This window comes from Saccopteryx leptura, chromosome 8 (genome assembly GCF_036850995.1).
Source record: "Saccopteryx leptura isolate mSacLep1 chromosome 8, mSacLep1_pri_phased_curated, whole genome shotgun sequence".
NCBI lineage: Eukaryota > Metazoa > Chordata > Mammalia > Chiroptera > Emballonuridae > Saccopteryx > Saccopteryx leptura.
Window position 1 is genome coordinate 28,242,967 of NC_089510.1, and position 27,268 is coordinate 28,270,234.

Genomic DNA, 27,268 nt, shown 5'->3' on the forward strand with positions numbered 1-27,268 from the left:
TTTGGGGACCTCTGCACTAACAATTTAAAGCTAAAATGTAAGAATTGTCATCTCAAAATCAAAGGTAATTGGAGATAATGAAGCTCAAGATTATATGGGCAACCAGTAATGTTAAATTCTACGCATGTGTACAGCCTCTCAAAAGGCAAATATATCTATATTCTTTTATCTGTAACTTAAGGATATTTTTTTTCATAAATGTGCTTCATTATCCCTGAGTACATTACAATCATTACTTTAGGAGGATATCAGAAATTATTCAGGCACTTTTCTATAGAACTTCTTCTCTGTCATTCAATTACTACTGATCAAATGTTACACTTTTTAAAACCTGTGATTTTAAGAGAGTGAATCCTTATGACAGATTAATCTGTAATATAATCTCTTAGCCACAATTCCAGGCACTCGCCGCCCACCTTTGCCACCTAGACCTACGCCCCCACGAAGAAAACCTTTACCACCAAATAATGTCACTGGAAAGCCAGGAATGGCAGGTATGTCAGTCAGATACATTCCTTCTTCCTCCACGACTTCAGCTTTACCAGCCAACCGCAAGCCCTTTCTGGTGCACAGTCGCAGCCAATGGACAAGCCACGGTGTGTGTGATGCATGCCTGTGTTGGCCCTGAGAGCCAGACATTGTAAATAACTTTGAGGACGCATATCTTGATTCTGGAAGGGTGGGTTGAAAGAAACCATTCTTGAGCATCCCAGCCAGTGTGTTTACTTAGAACCAAGACAGAAGCTGACTCAGGCCCTTCCAGAAATGGATTATTTGGGGCAAGATGTTGTTCATTGCCAACCCACCAGGAGTAATAAAGATGTGATGTCTTGTCATCAGCTTATTATTCTATCTTTTGAAATTAAATGTTATATATCTCATGGAAAGCTCCCCTGTCCACCAGCCTTTATGCTGGCCCCAGTATTATGCTAGTAGGGGAAAGATTGGAGACTGAAATACCAGCAACTCTAGGCTGGGCAACAAGGCAGAAATATATTCTAGAAACAAGCCTTGGCATGTGTTGTTTCCTTCCCTTAGAACCCTGGGCAGCAAATTGTGGCTCGTGAGCCACAAGCGGCTCTTTGGCCCCTTGAGTGTGGCTCTTCCACAAAGTACCATGTGCGGGCGCTACCTCGATAAGGAATGTACCTACCTATATAGTTTAAGTTTTAAAAATTTGGCTTTCAAAAGAAATTTCAATCATTGAACTGTTGAATTTGGCTCTGTGACTAATGAGTTTGCTGACCACTATTTTAGAATCACCCCTCTCAGTCACCTAGGACACTCATACTTCACTCTTTCTTTTTTATAAAAGTCTTTCTAACTCCCCAAAGTAGTCTTCGCATCGCTTCTCTGTTCTACTTGTCCTTGATACATACCTCCGTTAGAGCAAAGAACAAACTGTTTCATACCTGTTTGCACACTTTTCTGCCCTACTAGACTAGGAGTTTTGTGGGGATGGAGTCCTTAGTACATTTTCTCTGAAGTCCCAGAACCAAATCCAGTGCTTGGCACCTAGATGATAATTGATAAGTTATTGCTGACTAAAAAATGAATGAAATAAAAAAACAGTGAAACTTGACCTGGTTCAGAAAGAAGTTTTACCTCCTTTCTCTTAAAGGCTTTTCCACTGGATGTGCCAGCAAATCACAGTGTGTTCCCCATCTTTCCACCCTCTCTCCACTGTCTCTACTTCTTCAATTGTTTGTAGGTGAAATCAGGGCAAAGTGTTAAAGACAGCTGTGAATGAGGAAGGTGTTAAGGGTTTATGCAAAAGGGAATGGATGTCACTCTTTTGACAAATGGAAAGGAAGGCATGGTGGTGGAGAAGGTTTTCTCATGTGTCACGTGCACAGTGAATTCTAGGTCATGTTCCCATCAGCTGAAGGAGGACTCAGCTTCCCGTGTGTGTTTCCGGTGCCTTCCTCGGTCAAGGCCCAGGGACATGGCTCCACTGAGGACATCTGGTTTTCCTCGTTAATTGTAACCTGGGGTCAAACTGGATGAGTCACAGACAGAGAGTGATGCCTGAGTGTCCCCCATAGAAACTTGGGAGCCCATGGCCCTGGTTCTTGCTACATAAAACCCTTATTCTCTCCCCTCAGCAAGTGTAGCTCTGGTACAGCCCACCCGCCTGAGCCACAACACCGTCCACTTCTGAGACTAACTCTGGTTCCCCATACCACCCCCTTCCTGCTATCCACCTCTCTCTCAGAGAAAATGGCTACGTTGAGGAGCCGCACACAGGAAGGGCAGTTGTCCAATTTTGGCCTGATTACAGAAAGTGCATCCTGAATTCAGGAATCAACAGAATGTTCTGGGTGTCCCCTGAACATGTGTCCTCTCTCAGGTGTGCCTGTGGGCACAGTCTGACGCTCCTACGTGGCATCCCCCACTTGTCCCCTATTTCCAGATCTCCTGAGGCCTGTGCCTCGCCTTGCCGGAGTAAAAGTTCTAGGCCAGCATTTCCTGCTGGCTCTGCCAACCCTGCAAAGTCCCGGCAGGCTGCAGTGCAAGCTCTCTTTGTGTTTGCTCATCCCCACACCGTAGCCCCCTCCCACCGGGACCAGGAGCAGGAGTCTGCTGGGTGACACCAATAGCCCATCTGAGTGACTCATCCCCAATTTCATGCTGGGCCATGGCATTGGGGTCAGTCTTGTGCCCCCCGATTCTTTCTTGTCTAAGAATGATTCTTTTCCCCAGGAGGACTATAAAACCCTATCTATTCTCCACTCTACTCTACACCCTCAGACTGGCCTAGACCTGGGGACAGATCCGGTTTGGGAGGTGTATGAGGAGACACTTGAATATAGTATCTCAGTTCAGCACTGTCGCAGCTCCTAGGCCTAATCACAGGTGTTACCTTAGAAATCTTTCCTCCTTCAGCTACTTCACAAGCCTCCCACCTCATCTCCAGGGCAGGCCGCTCCATCTCCTTGATGTCTCTCGTGTCTAAGCCCTTCCTCCCGTCTCACTGTCTCTGCTATAGTTCACCTACCTGCCCTTGCCTGCCCAACCACTCAGGTCTCCTCCCTTCTCTCTCTGCTGCCAGCCATGTACCCTGACCAACCATCCTCTTCTCATCCGATCTGGTTACTTTTCTGTTGAAAAGCTTTTAATCATTCCTTGCTGCCTAAAAACGATGTCCAGATCCATGCACGCACGGTTCTCCATCCTCTTTCCTCCCTGCCCCCTGCACACTCAGCTCTGTGCCCAGCAGCGCTGAGGCTCTCGCCCATTCGAATTAAAAATACCGGCCCTGGCCGGTTGGCTCAGCGGTAGAGCGTCGGCCTGGCGTGCGGGGGACCCGGGTTTGATTCCCAGCCAGGGCACATAGGGGAGGCGCCCATTTGCTTCTCCACCCCCCCCTCCTTCCTCTCTGTCTCTCTCTTCCCCTCCCGCAGCCGAGGCTCCATTGGAGCAGAGATGGCCCGGGCGCTGGGGATGGCTCCTTGGCCTCTGCCCCAGGCACTAGAGTGGCTCTGGTTGCGGCAGAGCGACGCCCCGGAGGGGCAGAGCATCGCCCCCCTGGTGGGCAGAGCGTTGCCCCTGGTGGGCGTGCCAGGTGGATCCCGGTCGGGCGCATGCGGGAGTCTGTCTGACTGTCTCTCCCCGTTTCCAGCTTCAGAGAAAAAAATGAAAAAAAATTAAAAAAAAAAATACCAAATGGTTACATGCTTCCCTGACTTGGTTCTTCCTGCAACCTCTGATTAGAATACAGCTCCCCACCTACTGATCACTTCTCTTTACTGTCCTATCCTCTCTGCGGGCATTATTAGCTTCCCCCCCACACAAACCCTTCACCTTTTCCTGTAGACATTACCGTTCCCTCCCTCCCCTTACCCTCTCTGGGTCTTCAGCCAGTTCTTTCACAATATCTATAACGATTTAGTACATTTGGATCACACATCCTCTCTTAATCAAGGATACCATGTCTTTTCTCTCAAAGCCTGGCAATCAGTGCCAAGCTACATGGTAAGGACTTAATAAATATTTATTGAATAAACAAATGGGGAACTTGGCAGTACTCCTATAAAACCTGACTACTTTGACTCTCTATTTCAGGAATCATTTCATCAGGCCTAGGAACTTCTCCGCCCCTGAGGGGAACACCCAGGCCTACAGGAGCCCCCTCGGAGAGGACAGAGATAGATAAAAAGCAGCCAACAGCTCCGGCCTCGGGAGAGGATCTTGGTTAGTACCTCAGCCACTTACCACTGGATGCTTAGTTACAAAGCACTTGAAAGATTTCAAATTAGCGGGAAAAGAGTCTCAACCCTGGATCATCTGTTTTACTCAATTTCATGGTTAATATGCACCCTTTTTAATTTTAAAACAATACTTTTATTTAATGCTTTGGTATAGAATATGTTCCTCCCTTTCATAGACATAAGAGGAAAGTGCCTAAGTTTTTTTTAGAAAACTCTTCCTAAAAAGATCTAGATTACCCAAAGCTTCTTACTAAATCACATGTATTACTAATTACACATACCTTATTTTATTAATAAGTATTAGCTACTTGGCTGTAGTCTTTAAGGCATTATTTTCTTATACTGCAGTACACAATTAAAAGCCTTCTATTGTGGGAAATACGAATAATAATAATAAAAATGAAAATCAAAGTTGCAAGCAATCAACTAGGAGGCACATTAAATATTTATAGCCTTCACTATTTTCATCGTATTGTGAAGCTTTATCTTTTGCTAAAATTGTTTATTCTATTCTATTCTCAGGTAATGTTACTGACTTTAGCTCAAGTCCAACGAGAGAAACTGATCCTCTTGGGAAGCCCAGATTCAAAGGTGGGTATGATTGGCTCCAAATCTCAATTTCAACAAGGGTATCTTTGCTGGGTATGTCAGTCAGTTGTTGCTATGTAAGGAATAACCACAAAGTCTTTGTGGCACACTATAATAAGGATTATTTACTTCTCACATGTGTACAAGTCACCGTCATGATATTAAAAATTGAGGGTGTCTAGAACACTGTCGGCTGGGTGGTTCTGCTGGGCCTCCTGCGGGTTGGGGAACAGTCCGCCCCCTATTTGTTCATTCTGGTGCCTAGGATGGAAGACCAAAAGTGACCTAGGAGAAGCCGTTCTTGTGACTATACAAAGCGAAGAGAAAGGGAATTCAAATACACAAATACATTTTCAGCTTCTTCATGTGTTATACCTGCCAGTATCCATTGGCCAAAGAAAGTCACATAGTAAAACTCAAATCAAGAATTGGGGAAGTAGACTTCTTTCATAGATGTAGAGAATATTTCTGAAAAATAATCTAATCTAATCTAACACAGTAGGAGAGAAGTAATATGATATAGAACCCAGTATTTCATTTTGCAATAGTTTGTTCTGAAGTATATATATATATATATATATATATATATATATATATATATATCTATATATATATATATATATATATATATATATATATTTTATTTTATTTAGAAAATTAAATTTAACAGGGCGGCATTGATAGATAAGAGTACACAGGTTTCAGATGAAGGTTTCTATAGCCTTTGAACTATTGATTATGTTGTGTGCCCATCACCCAAAGTCAAATCATTTTCTGTCACCGTATATTTGTCCCTCTTGACTCCCTTCCTCTCACCCCTCCCCCAGAACTCCCTCCTCCTGGTAACCACTTCACTTTTATATATGTTCAGGGGTCTCAGCTTTATATCCCACCTATGTGTGAATTCATATGGTTCTTCATTTTTTCTGATTTACTAATTTCACTCAGGATAATATTCTCTAGGTCCATCCATATTGTTGTAAATAGCAATATGTCATCATTTCTTATGGCTGAGTATTTTTCCATTGTATATATGTACCATATCTTTTGTATCCAATCCTCTATTGAAGGACACTTTGGTTGTTTCTATGTCCTAACCACTGTGAATAATGTTGCAATGAACATGGGGCTGCATGTGTCTTTACATACCAATGTTTTTGAGTTTGAGGAGTAGATACCAAGTAGAAAGATTGCTGGGTCATATGGCAGTTTTATTCTTAGTTTTTTGAGGAACCACCATACTTTCTTCCATAATGGTTGCACTAATTTACATTCCCACCAACAGGGAATGAGGGTTCCTTTTTCTCCACAGCCTCTCCAACACTTGTTATTACCTCTCGTGTTGTTATAGCTAATCTAACAGGTGTGAGGTGGTAACTCATTGTAGCTTTGATTTGCATTTCTCTAACAGCTAGTGAAAATGAGCATTTTTCATATATCTGTCGGTCATTTGTATGTCCTCTTGGGAGAAGTGTCTGTTCAGGTCCTCCTCCCATTTTTTAATTGGATTGTTTGTTTGTTGCTGAGTTTGTGAGTTCTTTATATTTTTTTGAATATTAACTCCTAATTGGAGCTGTAGTTTGCAAATATCACCTCCCATTTAGTTGGCTACCTATTTGTTTTGTTGTCAGCTTCTTTTGTTGTGCCCATTCATTTATTGTTGCCTTTACTTCCCTTGCCTTTGGGGTCAAATTCATAAATTGTTCTTTATGGCCAAGGTCCATGAGTTTAGTACTTAAGCTTTTTTCTATGTAATTTATTGTTTCAAGTCTTATATTTAGGTTTTTTATCCATTTTGAATTAATTTTTGTGCAGATGACAAACTGTAGTCAAGTTTTATTTTTTTGCATGTGGTTTTTCAATGTTCCCAGCACCATTTACTGAAGAGGCTTTCTTTTCTCTAGTGTGTGTTTTTGGCTCCTTTGTTGAATATTATTTGTCCATATATATGGTTTTATTTCTGGACTCTCAATTCTGTTCCATTGGCCTGTATGGCTGCTCTTCTGCCAATGCCATGCTCTTTTGATTATTGTGGCTCAGTAGTATAACGTGAAGTCAGTAGTATAACGTGAAGTCAGGTATAATGTGAAGTCAGAAGTATAATGTGAAGTCAGTAGTATAACGTGAAGTCAGGTAGTATAACGTGAAGTCAGTAGTATAATGTGAAGTCAGGTATAACGTGAAGTCAGTAGTATAATGTGAAGTCAGGTATAACGTGAAGTCAGTAGTATAACGTGAAGTCAGGTAGTATAACGTGAAGTCAGTAGTATAATGTGAAGTCAGGTATAACGTGAAGTCAGTAGTATAATGTGAAGTCAGGTATAACGTGAAGTCAGTAGTATAACGTGAAGTCAGGTATAACGTGAAGTCAGTAGTATAACGTGAAGTCAGGTATAACGTGAAGTCAGTAGTATAACGTGAAGTCAGGTATAACGTGAAGTCAGTAGTATAATGTGAAGTCAGGTATAACGTGAAGTCAGTAGTATAACGTGAAGTCAGTAGTATAATGTGAAGTCAGGTATAACGTGAAGTCAGTAGTATAATGTGAAGTCAGGTATAACGTGAAGTCAGTAGTATAACGTGAAGTCAGTAGTATAACGTGAAGTCAGGTAGTATAACGTGAAGTCAGTAGTATAACGTGAAGTCAGGTATAACGTGAAGTCAGTAGTATAACGTAAAGTCAGTAGTATAACGTGAAGTCAGGTATAATGTGAAGTCAGGTATAATGTGAAGTCAGTGGTATAATGTGAAGTCAGTAGTATAATGTGAAGTCGTTAGTATAATGTGAAGTCAGTAGTATAATGTGAAGTCAGGTATAACGTGAAGTCAGTAGTATAACGTGAAGTCAGGTATAATGTGAAGTCAGGTATAATGTGACGTCAGTAGTATAATGTGACGTCAGTAGTATAATGTGAAGTCAGGTATAATGTGAAGTCAGTAGTATAATGTGAAGTCAGGTATAATGTGAATTCAGTAGTATAATGTGACACTTCAGTTTTCATTCTTTTTCCTCGGGATTGCTTTGGTTATTTGGGGCTTTTTATAGTTCCATAAAAACATGGTGATTTTTGTCCTATTTCTTTAAAAAATGACATTGGAATTTTGATGGGGATTATATTACATTTGTATATTGCTTTGGTTGATATGACCGTTTTAACTATGTTGTTTCTTTTGATACATGAAACATGGAATATTTTCCCATCTAATTGTGTCATTTTCAATCTCTTTCAACAATACTTTGTAGTTTTTAGTATATAGGTACTTCACATCTTTTGTCAAATTTATTCCCAGGTATATTATCCTTTTGTTGCAATTGTAAAATAATTATTTTTTTGAGTTCATTTTCCAAAGATTCATCATTGGCTTATAAGAAAGCAATAAACTTTTGTATATTGATTTTGTGTCCTGCGACTTTACTATATTGGTTTATAGTTTTTAATAGTGTTTTGGTGGAGCCTTTGGAGTTTTTAGATACAGGATTATGTCATTTACAAAAAAGTGATACCTTTACTTTTTCTTTCCCAATATGGATGCCTTTTATTTCTTTCTCTTGCCTGATGGCTCTGGCTAGAACTTCCAGAACTATGTTGAATAAGAGTGGAGAGAGTGGGCAACCTTGTCTTGTTCCTGATTTTAGACAAAAAGCCTTCATTTTTTCACCACTTAGTATGATATTATCAGATGGTTTGCAATATATGGCCTTTATTATGTTGAGGTACTTTACTTTTCCTCTGATTTTATTGTGTGTTTTAAATATAAATGGATGATTTATCTTATCAAATGCCTTTTCTGCATCTATCGATAGCATCATATAATTTTTTTCTTTTTTGAGACAGAGAGAGAGTCAGAGAGAGGGATAGATAGGGACAGACAGACAGGAACGGAGAAAGATGAGAAGCATCAATCATCAGTTTTTCGTTGCGACACCTTAGTTGTTCATTGATTGCTTTCTCATATGTGCCTTGACCGTGGGCCTTCAGCAGACCGAGTAACCCATTGCTCAAGCCAGCAACCTTGGGTTCAAGCTGGTGAGCTTTTGCTCAAACCAGATGAGCTCGTGCTCAAGCTGGCGACCTCAGGGTCTCAAACCTGGGTCCTCTGCATCCCAGTCCGACACTCTATCACTGCGCCACTGTCTGGTCAGGCACATCATATGATTTTTTTTTGTTTTGTTGATGTGGTGTATTACATTGATCGACTTCATATGTTGAATCATCCTTATGCTCCTGGAAAGAATCCCACTTAATCATAGTGTATTTTTTTAATGTGTTGTTGTATTCGACTTGCTAGTATTTTATTGAGGATTCTTGCATCTGTATTCATTAGAAATATTGGTCTGTAGTTTTCTTTTTTTGTGTTGTCCTTGCCAGATTTTGGTATCAGGGTTATGTTGGCCTCATAACATATGTTAAGAAGTATTTCATCTTGTTGGATTCTGGATATGTCTATTTATTCCTAAAGTAATTTTGAATTTTGTTCTGGGTGCAGTTAGATTACTTTACACCAGTTGATCCTTTTGAGTCTAGCTTTTAATATCATATTTATTAGGTGGGACCAAGACTGTGTTTAGTGCAAGGCTCATTATTACCCATGACTCAAGACCCTTTTGAGTACTCTTTGTCATGCCTCTTAAATTATGAAGTTTAAACCATGCTTATGGGGAAAAAATTACTTTTGGATATTAACATACATTAAACCAGTGGTTTTCAGCCTTCTTACACTTGGGGAAAAGTAAAAATTGAGTTATTTTGGGGACTGCTAAGGCAAAAATCACCTTGAGCATAAACAAATTTGACTAAGATCATTGGGTCTATAATTTTTATACAACATCAGAGCGGTTAACTCTTTCACTCACCAGTAGGAAATTTCTGACAGACCACTCCATAGACAGACAGGTGGTTGAAAAACACTGTTCTAAAATATTTAGAGCCTGACTTGTGGTGGCGCAGTGGATAAAGCGTCGACCTGGAAATGCTGAGGTCACCAGTTCGAAACCCTGGGCTTGCCTGGTCAAGGCACATATGGGAGTTGATGCATCCAGCTCCTCCCCCCTTGTCTCTCCTCTCTCTCCCTCTCTGTCTCTCTCTCTCTCCTCTCTAAAAATGAATAAATAAAATAAAATAAAATAAACAACAAAAAACATTTAAAAAAATAAATAAAATAAAATAAAATATTTAGAAAAGTATCCTAGAAACAGATTTTTCACATGTCTGAACCTTCCACATCACAGCTTTCATCCATCTGCTTATAATGTGAGAACAGGTGTTCACAAATGGTTATATTTATTAGTTCACTTCTCCATCTTTACTTAATAAATGCTAAATATTGGAGCCCTTTCTCTCACAGGTCCTCATGTGCGATATATCCAAAAGCCTGATAACAGGCCCTGCTCCATCACTGACTCCGTCAAGCGATTCCCCAAAGAGGAGGCCACAGAAGGGAACGCCACCAGCCCACCACAGAACCCACCTTCCAACCTCACTGTGGTCACCGTGGAAGGATGTCCCTCCTTTGTCATCTTAGACTGGGAAAAGCCACTAAATGACACTGTCACTGGTAAGATCATGGCATGAGGACTGTTACTGTGGTGGAAAGCTTTGGTAATGCGCTACACTGGAACTATGGAACCTTGAGTCAAGCTACAACCTGTGAGTCATACCTCAGGAGTAGCGAGTCTTAGCAGATTTCTGCCGTCCTTGTGACACATTATTGTCAGAAGGGTCATATGATGGGAAAAGATCGTCTTTGTCCTGATACGGGCTCCCTGTTAGTTTAGCAGATCTCTTTAAGTTGCATCCTTTCGTCTTCTTTTAGAACTCTTTTTCATAATGTGAAGATATATCTAGTTTTTTTATTACCAAGAAAATTGCAGATAATAAGTGAGAAGTTGCCACTGCTGGTGATATTTAAATCAGTTTCCTTTCAACAACCCAGTTTCTAAGTTGACCTAGAATTCTCAAGCAAGCTAAAAGTTATTTCAATCATTTTAGGGTATCTGTTTTAGAAATTCTATTCCTGGTCAATTTTCTGCTCATCTCCAGAAATTTTGATTCTACTATCTACCCACCTGCTTCCTGTGAAAATTCAAAATCCTGAATCATTCTTTAAACTTGTTAAATGGGACTTTAATTCTTCAGAGTGAACAGGATAATCAAACTAGAGAGGAGGGGGGAAAGCGAAGGACCTTAACGACTAGAGAGTATAGCCTGAGTATACAAGGTTCCTGCTGCCCATGTCCCTGCATTGTGCCTGGGGTGGGTAGACAGGCAATAGAGGAACCCACTTAGAAGCTATCAGGAAGAGTCAAGAGCAGTACGCAAGGCAGGTGGGGAATGCAATATTCAGGATCCTCCAAAAAAAAAAAAAGTTTTCTAGAAATAAAGGAGAAAATAGCAGTTATTTCTTCTCAGAAAAAACCACTTGGGCAACTTCCAGGATAAGCAGCTTATCTTTACTCAACATTTTTAAAAACCATATTTTGTGGATTTTCTTTCTCATACGAAGCTTACCTTTGTTTTGAGACTGAATCAGCCCTTGCCCGTGGTTCCTGGGAAGTTGCCCAGTCCTGCTTCTTGACTTGGGACTATGCCAGTAGTTGCTAAAACAATATCTAAAACTATCTAATATCTAAAAGTCTAAATCAACATTTAAATATCAATCAGTCTCTCAGTATTGATTGTCTACGTGTATTAAAAAGTTCAAAACTCTCAATCTGTATATGGTGGTAATAAGGAGTTCCTCTGATGGTCTGAGGCTTAGTTCTCACAAAACCAAATGTTCCATAAAATTTTATTTGCCTTGAAGATATAGGATATAAGGTTAGAATTGGCTAGCCTAATAGATCTAATAATCTAATATAGAAATTATCAACCAGTGTGCCACAAGAATTTTTAAAACATGAATACCTATTAGTGAGAGGCACTACATTGTCAACAAAAAATATGACAACAGCCAACTCAACAATAGCCAAATGCCCTTTCTTAAACCATAAATATGTAAGTCATATAACAGAGTTGCATCTTATTGGTCATGTTGCATAAGGGTAGGTGATCACTATTATTGTTTTTGTAAGTCAATCAAAATTATACCTATTTTTTTCAGATAGGCAAAAAATATATTTTTTTAGTGTACCACAGAATTTTAGTAATTAGTTTATGTGTGCCATGAGATAAAAAGTTCAAATATCACTGGTCTAATATAGTTAATATATATTCACTTTTGATGTCAATTATGTCTAATTTAATTTTTTTAAAGCACATATATTTTTCCTTTCCAGTTAATTATGTAACATTTTTAAAAATTATATAAATTTATAATCTCAAAGTATTCTAACCAGAACCTTTTGGAGCATTGTTAACAAATGTTAATGGCTGCTTGAGATCTTTCACAAGATAATAAACTTATAATAACAATTTTTATGGATAAAGACCACATATCTTTAGCTGTAATATTTTTACATAGAAATAATTCCTTATTTAACCATTACTCATCTCTTCTATATTTAAATATTGGACTATATCCTAATGGTCTATTCTATTTTTTTCCATTTCTGTTTACTTTTAAATTATTTGATTTCAAATTAATATTTTATAAGCTGGCAACTCAGATAATACAAAAATTAATTCTCATATCACCGAAAATGATATGAAAGGAAGAATTGAGAAAGATAAAAAAAAAGAGTGAAACATATTCTTTATTCCATTAGTTGTCTTCTTTCAATAATCTTTCTTTTTATTGACAGGCCCATATTCACCTCTAGTAAATACATTCTAATTCAGTTATTTTTATACATCCCTTCTACACTAATGTATAGGTGACTTAAGAAATTAGCCATAGCCTGCTTGAGTCCTTGGGCAACTTAAAATTAAGTTGATTTTAAGAGTTTGCTTGGTGATATATCAAGAGTGTGCTGACAGAGATTTAAATCCCAGACCAGCTGTATTATAAATATGGAACTTGGATGTATAATTAGTCTCTTTGAAGCTAATTTAGTTTCTTTATTTTAGTTTCCTTATTTGTAATGATACCACTTGTTATCAATTTATCCCAGGGATAAAATTAACGAGAATGAATGTGCAGAATAAGTCAGCAGCTGTTAATGTTTGTCAGTAGTCATAATGGTAGGACAGGTAGAAATAGTATTGCCATTACTATTTTCATGCTTTACTGACCAGAGTAATGTTCCCAAACTTTGTAATAAATAAATTTGTCTATTAAGTGAACCATTTTATAATAGGACAATAAAACCCTTTGAAGGAGAATTTTTAAAAAGCCAATTATTCAGTGTTAGTGCTTTATAGATTTTCTTAAATCTTTACTGTTGATGAAATTATGAACAGACTTCTATATTTGAAAACAATATGAACATAAACTTAAGAGGCTGTCTTTACGTTCTGAGATAGTCTCAGAATGTGTCTACAGATATTCATTCCAAAATTAATATTTCCTTTTTATAATCTTAGTGAATTTATTAAAAAGCTATTATCACTTTAAAGCATTAAAAATGAAAGCTATATTTACAAAGCCCAAAAATGTACATTCAAAAATCTAGAATTCTGAGAGAAGTTCTAAATACTTTTTTTAATTAAGAAGGTAACTTCTAGATTTATTTTGGAAACTACAGGACTTTTAGAACAAAAATAGTGTTAAATTATCCTTTAAAATTTGAGTCAAAAGAAAATTAAAGAAGATGTACAATAAGAGTTTCAAGTACCAAAAGCCTGGGATAATACTTAAAAGAATATCATGTAGTTAGTGAGGCATGGTGTTTTTTTTTGTTTGTTTGTTTGGGGTTTTTTTTTTTTTGTATTTTTCTGAAGCTAGAAACGGGGAGAGACAGTCAGACAGACTCCCGCATGCGCCCGACCTGGATCCACCCGGCACGCCCACCAGGGGGCGACACTCTGCCCACCAGGGGGCGATGCTCTGCCCCTCCGGGGCGTCGCTCTGTTGCGACCAGAGCCACTCTAGCGCCTGGGGCAGAGGCCAAGGAGCCATCCCCAGTGCCCGGGCCATCTTTGCTCCAATGGAGCCTTGGCTGCGGGAGGGGAAGAGAGAGACAGAGAGGAAGGAGAGGGGGAGGGGTGGAGAAGCAGATGGGCACTTCTCCTATGTGCCCTGGCCGGGAATCGAACCCGGGACTTCTGCACACCAGGCCGATGCTCTACCACTGAGCCAACTGGCCAGGGCCGAGGCATGTTTTAAGCCAAAGATGTTTTTAGAAAGTAGTAGCTTTTACGGCATAACCAACTGGAGTGTTGTATAAACTGTCCTTTTGGTAATTAAGCTATACTTCAATCTTCTCAATTAAAATATTTCAAATTTTTATGACCTTATTTTCAAAACACAACTAATAAGGGATAATAAAAGAAACAATAATAATAGTTAGCACCTGTTGAGCAAAATATTATTACACACTGGTCATATGTTCCTAATTTATTCCCCACAAACAACACTTTGAAGAGAGATTATTGGCATTTTACAGATGAGAAAACTGAGACTAAGATCAATACAAGTGGCTTGGTCTGTCTCTTTCCATCAAGTCACAGAGTTTTCATTTCTAAAAAATCACTTTTACTTCTATTTTAATTATTACTATCTTTTTCTAGTAAATATCCCTTCACAACTATAAAATGGGCATATTTGAATTCAAGATCCTCTCCCTTACTACCTCTCTTCGCTCTGTTAAATAGAAAATCAACTGAACTGGAAACAAAAAAGAGTTGGGAAACAACAAAGCACAACACAAAACAGTTGAGAACAAAAAGAATCTGAGGAAGGAATACTAAATATCAGCCATTGGTCCTTTAAGAGCTGCACAGCGTGACCAGGTGGTGGTGCAGTGGATAGAGTGTCAACCTCAGATGCTGAGGACCTAGGTTAGAAACCTCTAGGTCGTAAGCTTGAGCGCAGCATTGCCAGCTGGAGCATGGGATCATAGGCATGGCCTCATGGTTGCTGGCTTGAGCCCAAAGGCTGCTCACTTGAAGCTCATGATTGTTGGCTTGGGTAACAACGACTGGCTCAGCTGGAGCCCCCCGGTCAAGGCATATGTGAGAAGCAATTAATGAACAACTAAGGCGCTATAACTATGAGTTGATGCTTCTTATTTAAAAAGCTGCACAGATGTGTCCAGATACAATAGCCTTTGCCTTGTAGTTTAATATTGACTTTTTGGAAGGATAATCAAAAGAAATTATTTAGAAAGTCATGCTTCTTTTTAGATTTTTTAAAACATAGCATTAAATATCCTTCTCAAATTAAAATTGATATTAGTAAGTCTCCAGAGTTACTTTATGGCTGCAGTTCTATGTCCTAGTATCCATTTCTTACCTTTGGTCTAAGTGCTAATAGCAGAAATCCTCAGGAACTCACCAGCTACTTTGCAGCCTTCCCACTCTCCCTGATTCCCACCACTTGTGTATTTCTTTATATTGATGAAGTTGATTTTGAGTGGGGTTCCATTGTTTAACTTTTGTTTGACTTTTTTAATCCTCTGTATGATCTTGTCTCATGTGCTAAACTAAACCTCAACCAAAAGCAGAGAAACCAATGAGAAAATTTATAAATTATATTTCATATTCTGAAACTCTTTCTTTTTTTATTAGTCCTGCAAGTTCATAGAAACATGCGTTTAAGGCAGAAGCACCCATAGTCAAAGGACTTTCATATATATAAAATTTTTTTCTTGATAACCTAATGGTAATCACCCACAAAAAGAAAAAATAATACTAAAACACATAGCTTTAAAAAAAAAAAGAAACAGAAAAAGGAATTATGGAATGCCACCAAACAAAACAACTGACAGAAACACTAAAGAAAATAACCAGAGGGGACACAGAGCTACCAGAAAACAAATCATAAAATGACTATAAGAAATCCTCATGTGTCAATAATTACTCTAAATGTAAATGGACTGAACTCACCAATAAAGAGGTACAGAATAGCAGATTGGATCAAAAAGCAAAACCAAACCATATGCTGCCTTTAGGAAACACATCTAAGCTCCACGGACAAAACAGACTCAAAGTGAAAGGTTGGAAAATGATTCTCCAAACAAATAATACCTAAAGGAAAGCAGGTATAGCTATACTTATATCTGACAATACTGACTTTAAGACAATAAATGTAACAAAAGACAAATATGGACATTTCATAATAATGAAAAGGGCATTGTATCAAGGACACATAACAACACTTCTTAATATATATGCACTGAATCAGAGAGCACCAAAACACATAAGACATCTAAAAAATAGAAACAGACAAAGACACAATTATAGTTGGAGAGCTAAACACACCATTCACTGTTTAGATAGGTTATCCAAAAAGAAAATAAGTGAAGGAATATTGACCTTAAAAGACACACTAGAGGCCTTGGCTGGTTGGCTCAGTGGATACAGCATTGGCCCAGGGTATAGATGTCCTAGGTTCAATTCCCAGTCAGTACATGCAAGAGAAACAGCTATCTACTTCTCTTTCCCCACCCCCCACCCCTTCTCTCTGTCTTCTCCTCCCATAGCCAGTGGCTTGATTGGTTTGAGTGTCGACCCCAGGTGTTATGGATAGCTTGGTTGGTCTGAATGAGTCAGCCTTAGGCTCTAAAAATAGCTTGGTTGATTTGAACATTACCCCGATAGGGGTTGCTGGATGGATCCCAGTCAGGTAGCAAGAGGGAATCTGTCTTTCTATCTTCCCTCCTCTCATTAAGAAAAAAAAGACACACTAGACCAAATGGACATAATAGACATTTACAGAACATTTTATCCCAAAACATCAGATTATACATTTTTTTCCAGTGTGCATAAAACATTCTCAAAAGTAGACCATATGTTAAAAAAAAATAGACCATATGTTGGGCCACAAAACTAACCTGACAACTTCAAGAAGATTGAAATTAAACCAAGTATATTTTCTTACCATAAAGCTCTGAAATAAGAATTAAACTGCAAAAAAGGAAGTAAATAAACCCACAAAAATGTGGAAATTAAACAACATAATTTCTAAAACATGAGTGGATTAAAGATGAAATAAAAGCAGAGATCAAAAGATATATACAAACAAATGAGAATGACAACACGACATATCAAAACTTCTGGGATGGAATGAAAGCGATAATAAGAGGGAAGTTTATATCATTACAGACTTATATCAAGAAACAAGAGATATACTAAGTAAGGAACCTAAAATTACATCTGAAAGAATTGGGAAGAGAAGAACAAAGGTAACCCAAAGTTAGCAGAAGAAAGGAAATAGTAAAAATTAGAGCAGAACTAAGTGAAATAGAAAACAAAAACTATGGAAAAATTAAAACAGTAGAGCTGGTTCTTTGAAAATATCAATAAAATTGACAAACCCCTGACTAGACTCACGAAGGGAAAAAAGAAAAGACTCATATAAACAAAACCTTAAATGAAAGAGGAGAAATAGATACACAAAGGGTCATACTAGGATACTATGAAAGATTATATGCCACCAAAGTCAACAATCTAGAAGAAATGAATAAGCTCCTAGAACTATACAGTTTTCCTAGACTGAGTCACAAAGAAGTGGAAAACCTGCATAGACCTGTAAGTAGAGAGGAAATAGAAAGAACTATCTAAAACCTCCCAAAAAAGAAAAGTACAGAACCAGTTGGCTACACTAGTGAATTCTACCAAACATCCAAAGATAATTTGGTACCTATCCTTAAAGTCTTCTAAAAAATAGAAGAAGAAGCAATATTTCCTAACACATTTTATGAGACCAATATAACCCTGATACCAAAACCTGGCAAAAACAACACACACACACAAAAAAACTACAGACCAATATCACTAATGAATACAGATGCAAAAATCCTAAACAAAATACTAGCATATTGAATACAATACATTAAAAAAATAATACATCACAATCAAGTAGGATTCATTTCAGGAGCACAAGGATGGTTCAACATATGTAAATTGGTCAACATAATACACTACATTAACAAAACAAAGAACAAAAATCATGTGATTCTATCAATAGATGCAGAAAAGGCCTTTGATAAAATACAACATCCATTTGTGATTAATACACTCAATAAAATGGGTATAGAAGTAAAGTACAGTATCTCAACATAATAAAGGCCATAAATGACAAACCATCAGCTAATATCATACTAAATTGAGAAAAACTTAAGGCTTTTTCTCTAAAATAGGATTAAAAAAAGCTTTCCAATCTCTCCACTCTTATTCAATATAGTACTGGAAGTCTTAACCAGAACAATCAGGCAAGAAAAAGAATTGGGAAAGAAGAAGTAAAGGTATTACTTTTTGAAGATGACATAATACTGTATATAGAAACCCCCAAAGACTCCACCAAAAAACTATTAGAAAAAATAAACAAATACAGTAAAATTGCAGGATACAAATCAATATATACTGCTTTCCTGTGTGCCAACAATGAAACTTCAGAAATGTATTGAAAAATACAGTTCCTTTTACAATTGCAACAACAACAACAAAAATCCTAGAAATAAACTTATCAAAGGGTGTAAAGGACCTATATACTAAAAACTACAAAGCATGATTTTAAAAAATATTTTATTTTTCTTAAGTTGGAAACAGGGAGGCAGTCAGACAGACTCCCACATGCACCCGACCGGGATCCACCAGGCACGCCCACCAGGGTGCGATACTCTGCCCATCTGGGGCATCACTCTGTTGCAACCAGAGCCATTCTAGCACCTAAGGCAGAGGCCAAAGAGCCATCCTCAGCACCTGGACCAACTTTGCTCCAATGGAGCCTTGGCTGCAGAAGGGGAAGAAAGAGACAGAGAGGAAGGAGAGGGGGAGGGGTGGAGAAGCAGATGGGCGCTTCTCCTTTGTGCCCTGGCCGGGAATCGAACCCAGGACCTCTGCACGCCAGGCTGACGCTCTACCACTGAGCCAACTGGCCAGGGCCTTAAAAAATTTTTAAAAACTCAATAAAATGGAAAAACATTCCATGTTCATAGATCAGAAGAATCAATATACTTGAAATGGCCATATTACTACTCAAAGCAATATACAAATTTAATGCAGTCCCCATTAAAATCTCAATGTCATTTGAAATAGAACATAAAAAAATCACTAGATTAGTATGGAACCACGAAAGACCCCAAAATAACCAAAGCAATCCTGACAAAAAAAAAATGAAGGTGGAGATACCACTACCTGACTTTAAATCATCCTGCAGAGCTACAATGATTAAAATAGCATGGTATTGGAAAAATAAAAAATAAAATAAAAATAAAAATAAACAGACATACAGACCAATGAAACAGAATTGAGGTCCAGAAATAAAATCACGTATATATGGACAAATAATCTTTAACAATGGAGCCAAAAACACACAATGAACAAAGAAAGTCTCTTCAATAAATGGTGCTTGGAATATTGAAAAGTATGTGCAAAAGAATAAAACTTGACTACAGTTTATCCCTATGCTCAAATATTAATTCAAAATGGATCAAAGACCTAAAATAAAAAATTACATAGAAGAAAAGTAGTTGCTAAATTTATGGACCTTAGCTGTAAAGAACATTTTCTGAATTTGACCCCAAGGGCAAGGGAAGTAAAGGCAAAAATAAATGAATGGGACTATATCAAACTGAAAAGCTTCTGCACAGCAAAAGAAACCAACAACAAAATAGAAAGGCAACCAACCAAATGGGAGTTGGTACTCACAAACAACAGCTCTGATAAAGGGTTAATAGCCAAAATATATAAAGAACTCACAAAGTTCAGCAACAAACAAACAATCCAATTAAAATATGGGGACAGGACCTGAACAGACACTTCTCCTAAGAAGATATACAAATGACCAACAGATATATGAAAAATTGCTCATATTCACTAGCAATCAGAGAAATGCAAATTAAAACTACAATGACATACCACTTCAGACCTGTTGGATTGGCTGGTTTCAATAAGACAGGTAATAACAAGTGTTGAAGAGGCTGTGGAGAAAAAGGTACCCTTATTCACTGCTGGTGGCAATGTAAACTGGTAGACAGTATGGTGGTTCCTCAAAAACCTAATAATAGACCTACCCTATGACACAGCAATCCCTCTACTGAGTATCTACTCAAAAAACTTGAAAGCATTGGTACTCAAAGACACATAAACCCCCATGTTTATCGCAACATTATTCATGGTGGCCAAGACATGGAAACAACCAAGGAGTCCCTTGATAAAGGATTGAGTAAAGATGTGGTAAATATATACAATGGAATACTACTCAGCCATAAGAAATGATGTTATATTGCCATTTGCAACAACATGGATGGATCTTGAGAACATTATACTGAGTGAAATAAGTAAATCAGAAAAAGCTAAGAACTATATGATTCCATACATAGGTGGGACATAAAAATGAGACTCATGGACATAGATAAAAGTGAAGTGGTTACCTGGGGAGAGGGGAAGAAAGAGGGGCAAATATATGGTGACAGAAAATGATTTGACTTTGGATGATGGGCACACCATGCAATCAACAGTTCAAATGCTATAGGGATGTTTACCTGAAACCTATGTACTCTTATTGATCAATGTCAGCCCATTAAATTTAATTTCTAAAAAAAAATAAAATAAACATTCCTTTAAGTGAAATGTATGCAGATCTCTGCTCAGATTAAGGACATAGTTTCTTTTTACAAATACAGGGACATATTTAAGCAGTATATACAAAACTGATGTAACTTATGTAAGAAGTAGGTGAAAAATCTTATAATTCTGTAAATTAAAATAAAGAACTATAGGAAAGTATAATTCATTTTTTCATTAACTGTCATTTGCTGCTATGGTTTTAGACTTGGAGAAGATTTTGCTGCAGCACCATGCAGCAGTGGCCTTTTCTGTGGCCTTATGGTAAAGCCCCACAGAGCAGGAAACATGGCTCCTACGCAGATACCACTCATGCAGAGCTTTCCAACAATGGCCAACTGGCTTGCCCCATCAAAATCATAGCTACCAGTCTCCAAAGCTACCATAGGAGCGTCATTGATCTTCATCATTACCAGGCCTTCCCTGCTCTGTTAAAGGGAAAGCAGAAGTAGTCAATGAGTACCTGCCCAAATGCTTTGGGACCTTTGTTATCTGCTAAACATCCGAATCTGGAAATTACTAATGTATGAAACGTATATGTAATGTATAATGTATAAGATCGACACATAATGTATAAGACCAGAATTGCAATATGAGTTGCTTATTTTAATGAGTGACTTTATTATGCTATTAGCTTCAAGAACAATGAAATCGATCAGAAGATAAAGATGAGTATCTGTTCGCTTTTTTGCTTTTCAGAATATGAAGTTATATCCAGAGAAAATGGGTCATTCAGTGGGAAGAACAAGTCCATTCAAGTTACAAATCAAACCTTCTCCACAGTAGAAAATCTAAAACCAGACACAAGGTAAGCCGCCAGTGCTATTATAGGTGAATTCTGAGAGTGTAGAAGTCATACCAGAGGAATGAAATGACATCATTTTTCTGTGCCTTCAGGGAAGGTCTAGCTTTCATTTTATTCTTTAGCTTCCCATACCCAGCACTAGATGCCTCAAGAGTCATATTTTGCAAGTTATTAGTGGTGATCTAAGAGCTAACAAAATGGTCTTGTAAGCTAATGGTCCAGCTGGGTACATTGAAAAATGTAGGTTAATAGTACCTAATGTTGATATTAAATGCCAAAATTTAAAGAAGGAAGAATCTGTGGCCCAGAAACATTCTGAGTGTGCATGATGTAAACGATTTGAAGCGCAGAAGAATTCAGCTGGTATGCCGGAACGGCCGAGCAGGGAAATAAAAGCCATGTATGTGATAAATGTAGGTAAAGGTCTGTAACAGTTCGTGCACGGAAGAACTACAGCCTAGTCCCAGACATAGCAGTCCTTTGCTTTGGGGCCTTTTTACTGTAGACAAATGAGAACAGCTTTTTTTTAAAAAGAGATAAATAATATTAGCATTGTTCTATAATAAACAACTTTTCTTCGTATCCCTCATTGCACACTGATACCAGTTTTATATTGCTATGTAGGGTTGTGATTCCTTTGTAAATCTAAGATACCTAATATTTTGTCAGTTTGTTTTATTATTACAAGACATATAAGGTCCTTAGATGTTTCTAGAAACATAGTAATGTGGGGTTTATTTTGTTGTGTTTCACATGGGTAAATTTGGTGATTTAGTCATGTAAAAATAAGACAAAAAATCAAGGAGATTCTTAGCAAAGCCAATATGCTACATGCATTCTTAGACTTCATTTTACTCTGTGGGAAATCATTTTCTTTCCTCAAACTCCAAAAACACTGTTTAATAAACTGTCTATGCTTTCAGTTTAAAAAGAAAAAAAAACCTGGCATCTTAAGTTATAGTATACACCAAAGAACATAGAGGAATTTTTATAGGGACACAATCAAGAAATTTTCCAGAATAAATATTTCCTAGTTTGACAAAATCCCTCAGTGTTGAAAAGATCAGCAGAGGGAAGACTGGATGGATATCCGGCATCAGAGAATTTTTCGTCAATTTTACTTCCTTTCGCTGTCATCAGTTGATTGAATTGAATTGGGTATTGAGCGTGACACCCCAAAGAGCCTGTTTAAACGACTCTGCGAGCAGGGAGGCTCTTCCCGTCTTTTTGGGGGAAAGCTAAGCATCTAACTCATTATGGATGGTTTGCTGGATGTAAAATTATAATCTTATACTGCAAAGATAGCACTTTTCCACAAGCATCCTCTTCTTTCAAGCTTTCTATTTTTGAGCTGTAATATTGAAACTTTGGCAACTGCTGATTTTCTTAAAGGATTTAAGTTAGCCAAAATAAGCATATATTTCAGTAATGATATTCTTGGTCTGTTTTCTTAATAAGATTACCGGAGACAGAACCTATTTGTAACATAATATATATTTTTTAAAGTAAAAGAGAAAATTTTACTTGATTTGGACTTTTTAATAGGTGGATTTTTGCTTACAGGACTCGGATGGTTATTCTCTTCAGTTTTCTGCTTTTTATTCCAGTTATTTAAAAATGGGCTGGGTAGAATGCAGGAAATACATTGAAAAGCATCCAACTTCTAAATGCTCGTTGTGTTCCTTTCCTGAATCAGGCTGTCTTCAGATCTCACAGTGCACCTATTAGCTATAAGCAGAAGTAGAACAATTATTCCAGTGACATTTTAAACCTGCTTTGTTTGTGAAAGGTTTGCGTTTCCATTCAGGTAACAATTATTAAGTACCAACAATGTGCTCAGGGATGTGCTAGGTGTTGTGGCTACAAACACAACTAAACATGGTGCCTGCTCTCGAGGGGCTGGAAGTTGGGAGTGGGGGTAGCCAGTTAATAACCAATTATTCTACATAAAGAGTTAAGAGTTCTGGTACAGTTATGCCCAAGGTGATATGGGAGCCCAGAATAGGTGGCACTCCACCTAGTTTGGAGAAATTAGGAAAAGCTCCCTGAAGAAGGTGACATCTGGGCTGACGCTTGAAGAATGAGTAGAAAGGAGGCAGCGGGTGAGTGTCTTCGGGAAAAGGAAGGTCAGAGAGAGTAATAGCACGTGCCAGTGCAGAGGCCCAGAATGCATGGCTGTGTGCAGGGAACAACTCGCTGCAAAACGTGAGGGGTGAAAAGTGGACTGAAGCAGTGGGAGCAGAGAGGCAGAAACCAGGGGGTGCAGAGCCTTCTATGCCAGATCCGGAAAATGGGTCAAGAGATGGGGAGACCTTAAAGCAGGGGTCGGGAAGCTATGGCTCGCGAGCCAGATGTGGCTCTTTTGATGGCTGCATCTGGCTCACAGACAAATCTTTAATAAAAAATAACAATTACGGTAAAAATATAAAACATTCTCATGTATTACAATCCATTCATTTCCTACCGCTCATGTTCATGGTTGCGGGTGGCTGGAGCCAATCACAGCTGTCCTCCGGGACAACACCAAATTTTTATTGGATAATGTGTAACGTACACAGGTCATTGTATGGCTCTCACGGAATTACATTTTAAAATATGTGGCGTTCACCTGACCTTGATGGCGTAGTGGATAAAGCATCGACCTGGAAATGCTGAGGTCGCTGGTTCGAAACCCTGGGTTTGCCTGGTCAAGGCACATATGGGAGTTGATGCTTCCAGCTCCTCCCCCCTTCTCTCTTTCTGTCTCTCTCTCCTCTATAAAAAAAAAAAAATAAAAAAATTAAAAAATAAAGAATAAATTAAAAAAATATATATGTAGCGTTCATGGCTCTCTCAGACAGAAAGGTTCCCGACCCCTCCCTTAAAGGGTGGTAACTGGGGGGTGGATTGTTGTTTCATTTTGGCTTTCATCCTGACTTTCAGTTAGTTGGAAAAAATCATTTCTGATATTAGAGCTACTTATAATGAGTGACACTTGGTGAAATAAATCTACCAAAAAAAGAACATTTTGTTAATGTCATGTAAGAATGCTGTTTTGGCATCTGACCTAATAGATCAAGTAAGTACATACAAAAAAACTTACTTGCTGGACTGAGTTGCATTTCATTCTGGATTCACAGGACCAATCACAGGGGTGCACATCTAGCTTCGAGTTGTAACTGTTGTAGGATTCGTGCTAATTGTTTCTGGACTTTGCCTCAGGTTGAAACACAACCATGTCCCCTTTATCCCGCCATCATGGAAGGTGTCTTGCTGATGTCTCTTGTCTTTCATCGTGGGCCTTCAAAGGAGGACCCTTACAGCCTACTCCCATCTCAAGACAAGCAAAGCCCAAAGAAAGCCCTTTCTAAATTTGTATTTGGGAAAAAGCAATATTAAATTTAATTTAGGAATCCCTGAAATCAGAACCTATGCCTACTTTTACTACTAGGCACGTATTTGAGGCCATTCATTGTGTTTGTGGCTTATTTAAGGTCATTGTTAGAGTTGGTATGGTTGAATAAAATCCATTAGGATGTTAAGACTGTTAATGTTTATATACCTGATTTGACCAGGATTATATTGATAGTCCCTAATGAGTTAGGATTTAAAAGTTTGAAGTAAAGAACAATTTCCCACTGGAAGCAAACATAATGTATATGGATGTAAAGGTGCTCTAATGAAAATTGTTTTGCCTACAATACATGAAACTTTGTTGTGTTCAGTAGATCCCAGTACCCAGTGAGCCTGTGAATGAATTCCATGCTCTCTTAATGGAAGTATTCTAGGGATTAATTTATCGATTTTAATGGGCAAAATGTTTTGAACTGAAATACTAAAAACTATTTGCTGAAACCCTTATTCATCAAAATAACTTAATGAGGCCCTGGCCTGTTGGCTCAGTGGTAGAGCGTCGGCCTGGTGTGCAGGAGTCCCGGGTTCAATTCCCGGCCAGGGCACACAGGAGAAGCGCCCATCTGCTTCTCCACCCCTCCCCCTCTCCTTCCTCTCTGTCTCTCTCTTCCCCTCCCGCAGCCGAGGCTCCATTGGAGCAAAGATGGCCCAGGCACTGGGGATGGCTCCTTGGCCTCTGCCCCAGGCACTAGAGTGGCTCTGGTCGCGACAGAGCGACGCTCGGAGGGGCAGAGCATCGCCCCCTGGTGGGCAGAGCGTCGCCCCTGGTGGGCGTGCCGGGTGGATCCCGGTCGGGCGCATGCGGGAGTCTTTCTGACTGTCTCTCCCTGTTTCCAGCTTCAGAGAAATAATAAATAAATAAATAAATAAATAAAGCCCTTTAATTTCACCCTTCTCTTCAAATGAACCCATCTCTCTCCTCACTGACTAAAAGACTGAAGACTCCGCTGTGTGTGCCAGACTCGCATGTGGCCCAGCAATTACCTCTGGAAAATGTACTCTGTCTGGTAATTAAGAAAAATCAAGTTCATCTAACCTGCTCAAGTACTTCTAGTGTCCTCTGTGGCTTGGGAGGGTTCTGGAGAACAGTTCTTCCTCTAAGACTAAAACCTACCAAAGTTTCCTATAGCTGACAGCGAAGATGGTTTGGGACTACTGTTTACATTGTCTGATTTAATAAAATTTTGGCAATGAAAGTAAATGGGAACAGGGGCAGCAACTTATAAATTGTCAATCTGGCTGAATGAAGCAGGCATGTGGAAGAGACATTATGTCCTTCTTCATGGTGTTTTTTGTGAAATTCTGGTCTCTGAAGATTCTGTATTAACTTTCAACAGCTCTTCTCATGGCCAGCGTAGAAAGGAGTAAAGTAAACTGCCAGAGCCTTAGCCATTTTATTTAGTTTTACTGTAGGTGTGGGCAGCAAAACAACTGCTTCTTTACTAAAGATGGAAAAACTACAAAGGAATGCTCAGTTTTGCAACTTTTCTTTGGGCAAAAGTACAGCTAAGAAGAGCAAGCACAGAGCTCCACTAGCCTATAAAGAAACCACTTTGGCCCTGGCCGGTTGGCTCAGCGGTAGAGCGTCGGCCTGGCGTGCGGGGGACCTGGGTTCGATTCCCGGCCAGGGCACATAGGAGAAGCGCCCATTTGCTTCTCCACCCCCCCCCCTTCCTCTCTGTCTTTCTCTTCCCCTCCCGCAGCCAAGGCTCCATTGGAGCAGAGATGGCCCAGGCGCTGGGGATGGCTCCTTGGCCTCTGCCCCAGGCGCTAGAGTGGCTCTGGTCGCGGCAGAGCGACGCCCCGGAGGGGCAGAGCATCGCCCCCTGGTGGGCAGAGCGTCACCCCTGGTGGGCGTGCCGGGTGGATCCCGGTCGGGCGCATGCGGAAGTCTGTCTGACTGTCTCTCCCATTTCCAGCTTCAAAAAAATACAAAAAAAAAAGAAAAAGAAAAAAAAAGAAACCACCTCCTCTTTTCATATCACCATATTCTTTTTATTAGTTTTCACTTACAGTGTTTTAGTACCTAGTGGAGGGGCTGCCAGAAACTCATAGCATCGCTATAGAATCAGAGTGCAGCACGGATCTTAAATTTGTGTCGCCCACAGAAATGGGAGACACAGGCGACATCCGTAAGGACATACATACCAGGCAGGAGTCAAGGATACCTGAAGCCTGCTGACGCCCGGCTCCTCTTCGCTCCGCCCCTCCTTAGGACTTATTTTGCCCTCTGAGTCCCCACAGCTCTACCCATTTGCTCCTTATCTGTATTCCCAGGTCAGCAAACTATCTTCATGAGGAAGGAATCCAGAAATGCTTACTATAATCACGCACCGTCCTTGGATAACGGATTGATTGAATTTCTCTTTCCCTGTTTGAATGTCCCTTATTCTTATTCCACTTTTTTTTTTCTCTCTCTCTTTCTCTACCTTACTGACACCACCCACCCAGAATGAGGCTCAAATATTTCAAGACTACACTAAGGGTAAAATTAGCTAACCAAATAGTTCAAACAAATAGCTACAGAGTAGCCTTTCTATATAAAAAAAAAAACAGATTGCTTGAGGTTTTATGAAGCTTTTGTTAGAGTGAAAAAACATCTTTTTAAATCAATGGAAGGAGATGAAAATTTCATCAAATAATGAAGACCATAGTTCAGCTCT

General features: G+C 38.9%; 1 protein-coding gene across 4 annotated transcripts in view; it reads left to right on the forward strand.

Moving 5' to 3' along the window:
- ABI3BP (ABI family member 3 binding protein) overlaps nucleotides 1-27,268 on the forward strand; it is a 266,245-nt gene that overhangs the window by 221,173 nt on the left and 17,804 nt on the right. For all 4 annotated transcript variants that reach the window (XM_066348013.1, XM_066348014.1, XM_066348015.1 and 1 more), the window contains 5 exons: nucleotides 390-494; nucleotides 4,066-4,194; nucleotides 4,734-4,802; nucleotides 10,146-10,355; nucleotides 21,107-21,215. In XM_066348013.1, the coding sequence (XP_066204110.1) occupies nucleotides 390-494; nucleotides 4,066-4,194; nucleotides 4,734-4,802; nucleotides 10,146-10,355; nucleotides 21,107-21,215 (622 nt within the window). The remainder of the gene's footprint in view (nucleotides 1-389; nucleotides 495-4,065; nucleotides 4,195-4,733; nucleotides 4,803-10,145; nucleotides 10,356-21,106; nucleotides 21,216-27,268) is intronic.